Source organism: Bombina bombina, chromosome 12 (genome assembly GCF_027579735.1).
Source record: "Bombina bombina isolate aBomBom1 chromosome 12, aBomBom1.pri, whole genome shotgun sequence".
NCBI classification, from domain to species: domain Eukaryota; kingdom Metazoa; phylum Chordata; class Amphibia; order Anura; family Bombinatoridae; genus Bombina; species Bombina bombina.
The window spans coordinates 816,720-831,455 of record NC_069510.1 but is presented as its reverse complement, the minus strand read 5'-3'; the positions used below and the strand labels follow the sequence as shown (position 1 = coordinate 831,455).

The 14,736-nt window shown below is 40.0% G+C and overlaps 1 protein-coding gene across 1 annotated transcript in view; it reads right to left on the bottom strand.

Annotated features, from left to right (window-relative positions):
- LOC128643004 (uridine-cytidine kinase 1-A) overlaps window positions 1-14,736 on the bottom strand; it is a 156,284-nt gene that overhangs the window by 128,855 nt on the left and 12,693 nt on the right. The window contains exon 2 of the mRNA XM_053695923.1: window positions 3,165-3,307. Within this exon, the coding sequence (XP_053551898.1) occupies window positions 3,165-3,307 (143 nt within the window). The remainder of the gene's footprint in view (window positions 1-3,164; window positions 3,308-14,736) is intronic.

Genomic DNA, 14,736 nt, shown 5'->3' with positions numbered 1-14,736 from the left:
TCAAATTATAAGCTCCCTTTAAGTCTAATTTGGTGTAAATAGTTGCACCAGTTAGACGTTCCAAAAGTTCAGGTATTAGGGGTAAGGGGTACCTGTTTTTTATTGTAATGTTATTCAATGCCCGATGATCAATAATAGGTCTTATGGTACCATCCTTGTTTCTTACTAGAAACATTCCTGCAGCTGCAGGGGATGTGGAATGAGAAATAAATCCCTTACGTAAATTTTCGTCTAAGTAATTTCGAATATATTGAAGTTCCTCTTGAGAGAGAGGATAGATCTTACCATGTGGGATTTTGGAACCAGGTATTATATCAATAGGGCAGTCAAATTCCCTATGGGGTGGAAGGTTTTCTGCCTCTTTTAAATTAAATACCTCTGCCAAATCCTGATAACATGAGGGTAAACCATTATCAAGTGACGCTATGGTTTGATGTGGGTAACAAGTGTTTGAGCAAAAGGTAGAATCTAATGTTACCTTATTTGAAACCCAATTTATGGTTGGGTTGTGTTTCTTCAACCAAGGGTACCCTAGAATGAGTGTATGCTGATGTATGGATATCAGATCAAAAGATAAATATTCGGTGTGTCCATGAGATGATGTTACAAGCAGGGGAACAGTATGATGTGTAATCGGCCCTTGTGCTATGAATGAACCATCTATTAACTTAATGGACACAGGGTTTTGTTTGCATATAACTGGTATTTTATTTTTATTTACATAGGTGGAATCAATATAATTGCCGGAAGCGCCCAAATCAATTAATGCCTTGGTTTGGATGTTTTTCTGGTCCCACTGTAAAAAAATGGACAAAGTCATGTGTGTATCATTTTCAATGCTGTAAATAAAGTCATTGGTTATTGCCTTACCATTCTTTTGTTTCTTCAACAAAGGACAAGTGGATACTGCATGTTCCTTTTGAGCACAGTATAAACAAAGATTTTCCAACCTCCTTCTAATTTTTTCCTCTGGTGGCAGAGGTCCTCTAAGAACTCCAATCTCCATAGGGGTAGCACTGCCATGAGCTCTGTCATGACTTGTTGTGACTTGATAAGGTTTCCTGGATGGGTTATCATAAGAGGCCCTCTCTGCTCTCCTTTCTCTCAAACGTTGATCCAAAGAAGTGATTAATTTGATAAGACCCTCAAGGGTATCTGGGATCTCAAGACATGAAAGTTCATCTTTGAGTGATTCAGACAAACCCAGGCGATATTGATTCTTTAAACTGATTTCATTCCACTGAGAGTCTTCAGCCCACATCTGAAACTCAGTGGTATAATCTTCCACATTCCTCTTACCTTGTTTTAAAGACCTCAATCTCATTTCAGCATTTATTTGTGTATTTGAGTCTTGATAGAGACTAGTCAAAGCAGAAAAAAAATCCTGTAATGAATCTAGGATAGGGTTATTGTTTTCAAAAAACCTGTTGGCCCAAGTCCTTGGTTCACCTTGTAGGAAAGATATTGTAGTACATACTTTAATCCGCTCAGTGTGATAAGTCTTGGGTCTAAGAGAAAATAATAAGTTACAGGCATTCTTAAATTCCCTGAACTCAGAACGTTTCCCTGAGAAAGGTTGTGGATAATTAATATGAGGTTCAGGTGGATCATGAGGCTTTTGTGAGACATAATCTTTAACTATTGTTTTAAGTGCTGCATTTTCAGTCTGTACTTCAGTCAATGCCCTTGCTAAGTAATCAAGTTTGAGATAGACATTATTAAACTCCTTTTTTATTTCATTAGGATCCATAACGATTAATGAATTGAATCCAAGGAATTTTGATTGTCTTTTTAGGCCTGATTATTATGTGGTATGTTGAAGTTTACAAATTAAAAAACAAGTATTTGTGAACTTTATATAAAGATTAGCCCTAAAATTAGAGCTTGTTGCTCTTTTTTGAACTAATCAGAAAACAACTTCTATGTATCCTGATTAGACAACATGAGGCATTTGATATATGATGAATTTTGGTATTAACTACAGACTTAGGTGTTAATAGTGATAAAGATTTATAAATAAGATATATATCATATGCTCAATATATATTTATATAAGAGCCACAGATGGAGTAGAAATACTGACACGGTCCTAATCAGTAATGGTAGCAACAGGTAAGAAACAGAATGATCTCCTTTTACTTCACGCATTCACACACATCCTAAATTATATACAAGTTCAGACACTCCGCAGACACACGTTTGTTTGTAACTGATATTGCAGATAACCGGATTTGCCCAATAATGCAGACTGGTGATAACAAACAGGCAGGTAAGAAGCTTAAAAGCTTTAGTTTTGTTCGAGTACGTTACCCCCTTGAGGACCGAGAGTGATCCGTTACCGCACTGGGAGATCCGTGTCTGGGACTGGCAGCGTGTGTGAATGTGGCTTACTTCCGGGTAGCGGTAAAAAAGTAGATCCGGCCGTTCAATGATCCAGACTTGATAATAACAAAGTTGCAACAAGATCATAAGAGATTCAAAGGTAGCGAAAGTAAATACTGGTATTATTACTTTGCTCAGGATACAAATGATAGGAGACCTGAAATAAGAATAGCTACAACAGAGTAGGTATGACTTCAATAATCAGGCAGTGAATGAATGTTACAGGTAGTCCTTAAATAGGGAGGAGACCATATAGGAGGGGTTAGAGTTAAAGGTATACCACAATTGGAGTGTACTGCAGAGATTATATAACATTTTACTGGAGACCACTGCTGAGATCCCACTATATTATTTGGAGGTATTGCTGACGATAATTTTATTATTATTATTTATTAATATTCAGAGATCATCCCTAATATATATTTGAAGGACACTCCCCTAAGATGTACTAATAGGGTCATGGACAGGCTATTTTCTTTCCTAGCTCACAAATATGCTTGTCCATAATCTGTAAGAAGCATTTTAATCATACATAGTAGGAGTTCAGCAGATAGCATGAACGTCTGCTGCAATATCTGATCTTGTTCAAGAACCAAATGTTCTTTTGTGTTTATAACAAGAGGATATTACATTAGCTCACTTATATTGTGAGTAAAAAATAAAATCATATTTGGCCCTTAGTGTTAAATAATTGGACACCCAAAGTTTAAATCAGCTCTTAAGAATTTTGGGAGGTTTGTGCTTTTAAAAGCCAATAACCCCATTTAGTGTCCCAGTCTTACCTCTGCGTGACAGCCGGACATCTGAATCTGTATCTACAAATAATTTGAGCTGGAACATGTCTCTGATCTCTTGGCTGTAGAAAGCCAAGATCCCTTCAAACAGAAGAACATCTGCTGGGTAGACAGTGGTAGTCTCTGAAAGCCTGTGGTAGAGAGTAAGGTAAGATACACAAGCTAGCATTCACAGAAAATGAGGTTATAAGAGCCATCAATGGATATTACTGGAACAAGCTAAATAATCTTATAAAAATGCAAATATTCATCTCACTTGATCCAAGGGGAGAGACAGTGGATATTCAGTACAGTAACATAATCCGTATTGATCTCTCCCTCATTAATTTTTCTAAGTCTCTCTCTTCTATAGATCAAAACTGTGTCACATGATATATTAATACTATTGACAATAACACATTAAAATATTGTGATGTCTGTTAATCCATATTCAGATAAATTACGAGTTTTGAGCGCTATAGGGAAATTAACAACCGCAACATTTTCAGCGTCATTTCACTTCCCTATAGCGCTGCTATTACAAGTTTAAAAAAAGCAGGCTTGTGCGGGCGATATGGTGGCGTTGAGCTCCATACTGCACCAAAATCAAGCGCTGCTTTGACGTGCTCGTGCATGATTTCCCCATAGACATCAATGGTGAGAGGCTGTGGTTTGCCCGCCTGCTCAATTTTGATCCAGTTGCCTAAACACTGTTCTAAAGTCTAAGAAGGGAGATAAGCCTGCTAATACTCATAGCGCCATTAGCCCTTCTGAGCCATCTACTTCTCAGGAATCTGGGTCCCGAGAAATTACTACCCTTTCTACATTACCCGCTCCACATGCAGTTCCCCAAGGCTCAACTAATCCTCCTTCTGGAGGGGGCCTTTTTCCAGCGGACTTTACCGTGCAGTTACAATCGTCGGTGTCTGCGGCCTTGAGTGCCTTGCCTCGCTCTAACAAACGCAAGAGAAAGGTTAAACATAGTTTTCCTGGCCTAGAGTCATCAAAATATTTGTCGGATTTAGCTACTATATCCCAGCTATACGAGGATGAGTTAACCTCTGTAGCTTCAGAGGGTGAACTTTCTGAGTCGGAGACTTCAAAAACTAAACCTCCTTCAGCAGAGGAACCTTACTTTAGATTTACAATTGAGCATCTGCATTTTTTATTAAAGGAGGTTCTGTCTACACTAGAGGTTCCAGAGGAGCCTAAGATCCCTAAATTAGACAAGGTTTATGAAGATAGGAAGGTTCTTCTGACTTTTCCTGTGCCAGTTAAGATGGCGAACATTATAAGTAACGAATGGGAAAGAGTAGGAACTTCTTTTCCCCCCTTGTCTACTTTTAAAAAATTATTCCTTAATTAAATTTGTTGGGCTCCATCCCGAAGGTGGATGTCGCTATCTCCACGCTGGCTAAGCATACTACTATCCCTCTGGAGGATAGTTCTTCTTTTAGAGAGCCTATGGATAAAAAAATGGAAACTTTTATGAGAAAGATGTTTCAACATACAGGGTTTTTATTTCAACTGGCGGCAGCTGTAGCCGCAGTTGCTGGAGCAGCTTCCTACTGGTGCGACACGCTGTCGGAGCTCAGGAGAATTAAAGCACTGAGAATTGCTAACTCCTTCATCTGTGACGCGAATATGCAGATTATTCGCATAAATACAAAGGCTGCTGGCTTTGCGGTTCTAGCTCGCCATGCTCTCTGGTTTAAGTCTTGGTCTGCGGATATGGCTTCTAAATCAAGACTCCTTTCTCTTCCCTTCAAGGGGAAGATTTTATTCAGTCCTGGGCTGGACTCCATTATTTCTACGATTACCGGAGGGAAAGGTGCCTTCCTACCGCAGGATAAGAAGAATAGGCCTAAAGGACGGCAACTGTCTAATTTTCGTTCCTTTCGTGCTGACGAGTCACAATGACAGCAGTCCTTTTCCAAGTCTGAGCAGCCCAAGAGTACTTGGAAGCCGGCTCACTCCTGGAATAAGTCCAAAGAGACTAAGAAGCCCACCCAGAACAAATCGACATGAAGGGGTGGCCCCCGATCCGGGATCGGATTGAGTAGGGGGCAGACTGTCTCTTTTTTCAGACGCTTGGTTCCAGGATGTACAGGATCCTTGGGTCCTGGAGGTTGTATCTCAAGGATACGGGATAGGATTCAAGTCTCATCCGCCCAGGGCAGATTCCTACTCTCCAGTCTTTCGACAAGACCAGAAAGGAGGGCTGCCTTTTTAGGTTGCATACAGGATCTCTCCTCTCTAGGAGTAATTGTCCCGGTACCTACAGCAGTTAGAGGTTTGGGGTTTTTATTCAAACCTTTTCGTGGTTTCAAAGAAGGAGGGAACTTTTAAGCCAATTCTGGACCTAAAGTGCCTAAACAAGTTTCTGAGTGTTCCCTCTTTCAAGATGGAGACAATACGGTCAATCCTTCCTCTGGTTCAGGAAGGACAGTTTATGACCACAATAGACCTGAAGGATGCATACCTTCACGTCCCGATTCACAGGGAACATTTTCAGTTCCTGATGTTTTCTTTTCTGGACCAGCACTTCCAGTTCATAGTTCTTCCGTTTGGTCTAGCTACTGCTCCAAGGATATTTACAAAGGTTCTGGGGGCTCTTCTAGCCGTTGCCAGAACACAAGGTATTGCATTAGGGCCTTACCTGGACGATATCTTGGTACAGGCACCATCTTTTCGTCTAGCGGAAGAACATTCAGAGTCCCTTCTCAATCTTCTTCGATCACATGGATGGAAGATAAACTTGGAAAAGAGTTCTCTTACTCCAAGTACAAGGGTGAATTTCCTGGGAACTATAATAGACTCCATATCCATGAGAATATTCCTCACAGATCATAGACGTTGCAAGCTAACTTCTGCATGTCTTGCCCTCCAGGCCTCCTTGAGACCCTCAGTGGCTCAGTGTATGGAGGTAATTGGACTCATGGTGTCCTGCATGGACATCATTCCTTTTGCCAGATTCCATCTCAGACCCTTACAACTATGCATGTTGAGACAATGGGACGGTGACCATTAAGATCTGTCCTGGTGGCTCTGTTCAGATCATCTGTCCCAAAGCATGTGCTTTTTGAGACCATCCTGGGAGATGGTGACTACGGACGCAAGCCTTTCCGGGTGGGGAGCCGTTTGGGGTGCCAAAAAGGCACAAGGTCTGTGGACTCAGGAGGAGTCCTTCCTTCTGATCAATATTTTGGAACTCCGGGCAATCTTCAATACCTTGAAGGCTTGGCCCCTTCTGGGCTCGTTCCAGTTTATCAAATTCCAATCAGACAATATAACCTTGGTTGCCTATATCAACCATCAAGGGGGAACGTGAAGTTCCTTGGTGATGTGAAAAGTATCTCAGAAACTAGAGTGGGCAGAGACTCACAAATGTACGCTGTCAGCGATCCACATTCCGAGTGTGGACAACTGGGAAGTGGACTTCCTCAGCAGGCAATCCTTTCACCAAGGGGAATGGTCTCTTCACCCTGAGGTGTTTGCAGAGATATGCATCAAGTGGGGGACACCGGAGATAGATCTCATGGCATCCCGCCTCAATACCAAGCTACCCAGGTATGGGTTGAGGTCGAGGGATCCTCAGGCGGAACTGATAGATGCCCTATCAGTACCATGGAGGTTCAGACTCATATATATTTTTCCTCCATTACCGCTTCTCCCTCGTGTGGTGGCTCGCATCAAGCAGTAGCGAGCATCTGTGAATCTGATTGCTCCGTCGTGGCCACTGCGTGGAGATTGAACGCTTAGTCTTAGCCAAGCGTGGAGATTGAACGCTTAGTCTTAGCCAAGAGAGAGTTTTCTGAGAGTGTTATCGACACTCTGGTTCAAGCTTGTAAGCCAGTTACTGGTCGTATCTACCATAAAGTGTTGAGGACTTACTTGTACTGGTGTGAAGAGCGTGGCTTTTCCTGGCATAAGGTTAAGGTTGCCAGAATTTTATCTTTTCTCCAGGATGGACTGGAGAAGGGTCTATCTGCTAGTTCCCTGAAGGGACAGCTATCAGCCCTGTTGGTGTTACTGCAAAAAAGGTTGGCTGAGCTTCCGGATGTGCAGTCTTTTGTTAAGGCTCTGGCTAGGATCAGACCCGTATTTAGATCTGGGGCTCCACCTTGGAGCCTCAATCTTGTTCTTAGTGTTTTGCAGTAGGCTCCGTTTGAGCCTATGCATATTGTTGACATTAAATTATCTTGGAAGGTACTTTTTTGTTGGCTATTGCCTCCGCGCGCAGAGTTTCTGAGATTTCTGCTTTGCAATATGACCCCCCTTATCTGTTTTTTCATGCTGATACTGCGGTTTTACGCATTAAACTAGGGTTCCTCCGTAAGGTGGTGTCGAATCGTAACAATCAAGAAATTGTTGTTCCTTCCTTGTGTCCTAATCCTTCCTCAGCGAAAGAATGTTTGCTTCACAATCTAGATGTGGTTCGTGCCTTGAAATTCTATCTTCAGGCTACTAAGGAATTCAGACAATCTTCCTCTTTGTTTGTCATCTATGCAAGGAAGCGTAAGGGGCAGAAGGCTACTACGACTTCTCTATTTTTCTGGTTGAGGAGTGTAATCCGCTTAGCTTATGAGACAGCGGGACGACAGCCTCCTGAGAGGATAAGGGCTCATTCCACTAGAGCAGTGGCTTCCTCTTGGGCTTTTAAGAGCAAAGCCTCAATGGATCAGCTTAGTAAGGTGGCTACCTGGTCCTCCTTACACACTTTTTCTAAATTTTATAAGTTTAATGTGTTTGCTTTGGCTGAAGCAGCTTTCGGGAGAAAAGTTTTGCAGGCTGTGGTGCCCTTAGAATAGGGTCCGCCTCTTTTTTCTGTTCCCTCCCGTTATTCATTCAGTGTCCTCTGGAGCTTGGGTATAGTTTTTCCAACAGTAAGAAATGACGTTGTGGACTCTCCCTGCCTTATGAAAGGAAAACATAATTTATGCTAACCAGATAAATTAATTTCCTTCCTGGCAGGGAGAGTCCACAACCCCGCCAGTAATTCATTTTTCTGATGGGTGGCTACCTTTTTATATTATTTCTTCTGGCACCTTTTATACCTTGATGTTTGTCCTACTTTTCCTTGTTCCTTCGGCAGAATGACTGGGGGATGAGGGGAGTGGGGGAGGTATTTAAGCCTTTGGCTGGGGTGTCTTTGCCTCCTCCTGGTGGCCAGGTGTTGTATTTCCCAACAGTAAGGAATGAAGTCGTGGACTCTCTCTGCCAGGAAGGAAAATAATTTATCTGGTAAGCATAAATTATGTTTTTTTCCCTTCTAAGGGCAATGTACCCTGTTCCTCTAAAGAATGAGGATATTTTATCTGCTGTAAGAACCTGATCGTTACTCTTTTTTATTTTAAGTTAAACACATGGTTCTCTTTTTAAAGAGTTATTTGTCACTTTAAGGAATAAAAATCCTAAATATTCTGATGCTAATCTTTGTAATTGTTTAAAATCAATGTTTAAAACTGATAATCTCCCTGAGATTTTTCCTACACCTAACTGCACTCTGTGACCTGATTGCTAATGGGTGATTAAAACTGGGCGTGTCTGTTAATCCTTTTTGCAAGGTTTAAAAGTTATAACTATTAAGTTTGCTTCAGAATACAGGTATACCTCACTTTACAGCGCTTCACTTTACAGCGATTCGCTAATACAGCGCTTTGTGGAGCTGAAGTTCAACCTCCAAGGATTTTGAAACAGTGCTGTAATCATCGTGAGATTGCGAGAGAAGTGACTGGCACCATTTTGTTATGCTTAGTTCACTTTGTTAACTGCATTGCAGTGCAAATATGTGTCTCACTGCTATAGTCTGGCAAATTTTACCTCAGCAATTGTCACTATTTTACAGGTACAGTATTTATTGAATACTAATTAAATACTTGCTGTGCTAGTGTTAAACTAAACGTAGCACTATTGCACTTCTAATATATGTTAGTTCAAACATGTTTTTAAGATTTTAAACACTGAAAGGAAAGCTATAACTGCCTTGTTTCACTTTAAGGCGGTTTTCACTTTACAGCGGGGCTCCGGTCCCTAACCCGCTGTATGAGCGGGGTATACCTGTACAAATTCTTTTATTTGTGATGCTGTACCTGATAATATAAAAATCTATGTCAAAAGCATGTTGGTAGCTATTCTTACCAGAAGGGCCCAGTGGCTTACATCCTGCAATGCTGTGGTGTATAAAATCTAGATTATTGTCTCTACTATTACTGAAGATATAAAGAACAGACAACTGACTCCTTTGTTCAAAGCAAGGTTCCTATGGTTTACTCTAGGGAGCTAATGCTCATTGGAAAAAGCCCAAACAGGACAAAAAGTTGGTTCCCACCTCCAAAACTACTATTTCAGTAGCATACACACATATGCTCCAATACTCTGTGTCCCAGCATTTAAATGCCACTCCTACTCTCAGAGTAAGCAGTGAATTGTATCATAAGTGCGGCCCCAGATCCAGTAATCCTGCTAGGGGGCAGTTTTTTAACAAGAGGCTTGGGTTCAGAACATTATTCTCAAGAATATTGCATTAATTTAAGAACAAGGCCTCTAAAAGAGAGGTTTTGTCCATCCTTTAAAAAAAAAAAAATCTCTCTTCAAAACTCAAAATTCAGGGTCCTTCATTCTTGACCTATGTTGAGATATGGGAATAATTATTCCAATTCAATGCAAGTACAGGGAATAGGATTTTATTTAAATATCTTAATTTAATTTGTACCAAAGAAGGAAGACATCTTCAGATCAATTTTGGATCTTGAACTCTAAACAGTTTGTAAGAATTCTATCTTTCAGAATGAAACATTCAGAACTATTCTACCCTAAACAATGTCAGTTTGTGTCCCTATTAGATTAAAGGATGCTTACCTTCGTAATCCAATTTACTCAAAACATTAGATTCTGGGAAATTTCTTTTTCTGGAAAAACTTTATCAGTTTGTTGCTCTTTCACTATGGTTTAGCTACAACACTAGCCTACCGCCACACTGCCCTTAATACACCCGGTTCCTTCTGATCTCGGAAGTTAAGCAGGGCCAGGTCTGGTCAGTACCTGAAATAGAATAAATTCAATGTTCTGGCTAACCTTATTTCATGGCTATGTAAATAGAAATACTAGGTCTCATAATTTTTATTTGCTCATGGTGGCTGAATCCACAATTTATTATTTAGGAGTCCTCTTACTCCTCCTATCTGATCTGTGATTACCACAGACACAAATTTTCAGGTTGGAGAGCTGTTTGAGGGTCTCTGACAGCACAGAGTTTGGGATCCTCAGAGGCGAGGTTGCCAATCAATATTATAGAACTCCGTGCAATTTCAGGACCCTTCAAGCTTGGCCTCTGTTAATAAGGGAATCTTATCTCTATATAAAAAAGACAGACAATGTCACAACAATAACTTCTGTTAACCATCAAGGTGGAACTTACAGTTCTTTAACCTTGATGGAGGTTTTTCAGATTCTCTCTTGGGAAGAATTATTCTTGCCTAAATCTGAGGGACCTACTAGAAATAGATCTGAGGGCCTCTCGTTTGAACATCAAACTCCCAGATACTTTGCGAAGTCCAGGGATCCTCAAACAGAGGTAATGGATGCTCTAATAGTTCCTTGGTCATTCACCCTGCTTATCTGTTTTCTCCCCTGGTTCCTTTTTCCAGAGTGGTTTTCAAGATAAGGCTAGATTTAGTAACTTTAATCCTGATTGCCCTAGCGTGGCCTTACAGGATTTGGCATGCGGATCTGGTGCCAAGTGTCCCACGATGGCTTAGTGGTAAACTTTTCTGCCTTGTAAGCAGAAGGTTGAGAGTTCAATATGTGTTACAAATATCTTTCCAATAAGTTGCCAAAATCAGCTTTGTTAAAGTCCAGTTATCTCTTTCTTTGCGGTCACACATATTTTTTTTCCCCATCTGGATCTAAAGTCTCTAAAACTTCATGGCATGGAAATTGAATGCTTAGTTCTGAGACATAGAGGTTTCTCAGAAAACTTTTCTCTAGGAAAATTTATCACAAGTTTGGAAAACTTAAAATGATAAATGATGTATAGATCATTATTTTCCTGACATTATTTTAGGACCCCTGGGATTCTTACATTTTTGCAGGATAGTTTAGATAAAGATTTAACTGCCAATTACCTTATTTTTATTTCTTGGAGGATTGCTAGTCTTCCTGATATTGCTTGTTTAGATCATGCCCTGGTCCGATATATAATATATATATTAGACAGTTGACTACTTTATTGGAAAGTGGTGTCTCTCTTAACCTTCTCTTCTACTAAGAATAGTTTTTGTATTGTCTCCTCTGCCTTGTGAGTCTCCTTATCTGATATACCATCAGAATAAAGCAGTTTTGCGAACTACATTTAAATTTTATCCTAAAGTTGTTTCCTCACACAACGTTAGTAGGGAGATTGTCATTCCCTCTTTGTGTCATGATCCTAAGAAGGCTTCTAAAAGATCTTTGCATTTTTTCGATATTGTTAGAGCATTTAAATATTATGTTAATGATACTACGGTTTCCAGACAAACTTCTAGTCTGTTCCTTTTTCTGGCCCTAGGAAAGGTCAGAAGGCCTCTGTTTTTTCTTTAGCCTCTTGGTTAAAACATTTGATTCACAAGGCTTTTTTGGAGGCGGGTCAGCCTCCGCCACAGCAGATTATGGCTTGTTCTACTAGGTCAGTTAACACTCCTTGGTTTTTCATGAATGAGGCTTCAGTTGATGAAATTTGCAAGGCAGTCACTAGGTTTTCTTTGCATAACTTTACTAATTTTTACCATTTTTTTTTTGCTTCCTCTGAAACAGCCATTGGTAAAAAGGTCCTTCAGGTAGTTTTCTCAGTTTAATAATTGTGCCTATATATTGAGTTTTGTCATAAAATACATTATTTTTGAGTTATGGATTTCATTTCCCAGCGAAAAAAAGCTGTTTATTTTAATCCCTCCCTTTATTGTTACTTGTGGACTTCCACATCTTGGGTATTATATCCCATATGTAACAGGTTGTGGACTCTCGCAACCTTTATGAAAGAAAACAATTTATATCTCACCTTATAAATTAATTTCTTTCATGGAGTCCACGAGCCCCAACCCTTTTGGGGTTGATTTTTTTTTTAAGCACATCTTTTTTTCCTTCTACTCATTTTGGCTTTTACTCCTTCTAAACACCTCACCACTTGGGTATACGTCAAACTAAGGTATGAGTGAGGTGGGAGGGGTTTTCTCCTTTCTTTCTTTTTTTTTTTTTTATTAAAAAAAAAAAGCTGTATTGATATAGATATCACAGTACAAAACATTTACATTGTAAGAAGCCACAGCGCTACATAAAGAAAAGTTCTGACTGACAGTGGCTGTTCCGATCAGCCAATAGAATGCAAGCTCAATCTGATTGGCTGATTGGATCAGCCAATCGGATTGAACTTGAATCTGATTGGCTGATTCAATCAGCCAATCAGATTTTTCCTACCTTAATTCCTATTGGCTGATAGAATCCTATCAGCCAATCGGAATTGAAGGGACGCCATCTTGGATGACGTCCCTTAAAGAAGCCTTCATTCGTCGGTAGTCCGTCGGTAAAGAAGGATGTTCCGCGTCGGCGGGATGAAGATTGAAGACCCCGCTTGGAAGATGACATCGCCCGGATGGAATACTTCTTCAGCGCCTCTTGGAAGATGACATCGCCCGGATGGAAGACTTCTTCAGCGCCGACTGGAGGATCACTTCATCGGATGGAAGATTTCTTCAGCGCCCCTTGGAGGATAACTTCTGCCGCTTCGGATCTCCTCTTCGGTTCCATCGCTGCTCGGCTGAGTGAAGACGACTCAAGGTAGGATGATCTTCAGGGGATTAGTGTTAGGTTATTTTAAGGGGGGTTTGGGTTAGATTAGGGGTATGTGGGTGGTGGGTTTTAATGTTGGGGGGGTTGTATTTTTCTTTTACAGGCAAAAGAGCTGAATTCTTTGGGGCATGCCCCACAAAAGGCCCTTTTAAGGGCTGGTAAGGTAAAAGAGCTTTGAACTTTTTTAATTTAGAATAGGGTAGGGCATTTTTTCTATTTTGGGGGGTTTGTTATTTTATTAGGGGGCTTAGATTAGGTGTAATTAGCTTAAAATTGTTGTAATATTTTTTAAATGTTTGTAACCTATTTTTTTTATTTTTTGTAACTTAGCTTTTTTTTGTACTTCAGTTAGTTTATGTAATTGTATTTAATTGTAGTTATTTGTAGTTAATTTATTTAATTTATTTAATGATAGTGTAGTGTTAGGTTTAATTGTAACTTAAGTTAGGATTTATTTTACAGGTAATTTTGTATTTCTTTTAGCTAGGTAGTTATTAAATAGTTAATAACTATTTAATAACTATTCTAACAAGCTAAAATAAATACAAAGTTACCTGTAAAATAAATATAAATCCTAAAATAGCTACAATGTAATTATTAATTACATTGTAGCTATCTTAGGGTTTATTTTACAGGTAAGTATTTAGCTTTAAATAGGAATAATTTATTAAAGTATAGTGTAGTGTTAGGTGTAATTGTAACTTAGGTTAGTTTTTATTTTACAGGTAAATTTCTCTTTATTTTAGCTAGGAGGCTATTAAATAGTTAATAACTATTTAATAGCTATTGTACCTAGTTAAAATAAATTGAAAGTTGCCTGTAAAATAAAAATAAATCCTAAGATAGCTACAATATAATTATTATTTATATTGTAGCTATATTAGGGTTTATTTTAAAGGTAAGTATTTAGTTTTAAATAGGATTCATTTAGTTCATAATAGAAATATTATTTAGATTTATTTAATTAATATTTAAGTTAGGGGGGTGTTAGGGTTAGTGTTAGACTTAGGTTTAGGGGTCAATAAATTTATTACAGTGGCGGCGGTGTAGTGGGGGGCAGGATAGGGGTTAATAAATGTATTATAGGTAGGCGACGGTGTAGGGGGCAGATTAGTGGTTATAAATTTTAATATAGGTTGCGGCAGGGTCCGGGAGCGCGGTTTAGGGGTTAAACTATTTAGGTTTTGCGGCGAGTTGCGGGATCGGCAGGATAGGGGTTAATAACTTTATTATAGAGGGGCGGGGGCGGGCGGGTATAGGGGGGGCAGGATAGAGGTTACTAGGTATATTGTAGGTGGTGTGGGCTCCGGGAGCGGCGGTTTAGGGGTTAATACATTATTATAGTTGCGGCGGGGTCAGGGAGCGGCGTTTAGGGGTTAATATGTATATAGTAGCTTGCGGTGGGGGCTCCGGGAGCAGCGGTTTTAGGGGGTAATACATTTATTTAGTTGCGGCGGTGTAGGGGGGGGCAGATTAGGGGTGTTTAGACATCGTGTACATGTTAGGGTGTTAGGTGTACACATCTCCCATAGAATCATGGGGATATCTGGCAGCAGCGAACTGTACTTTCGCTATGGTCAGACTCCCATTGATTCCTATGGGATCCGCCGCCTCCAGGGTGGCGTGTTGAAAACCAGTACCGCTGGGCCGGAAAAGTGCCGAGCGTACCTGCTAGTTTTTTGATAACTAGCAAAAGTAGTCAGATTGTGCCGCACTTGTGTGCGGAACATCTGTAGTGACGTAAGGAATCGATCTG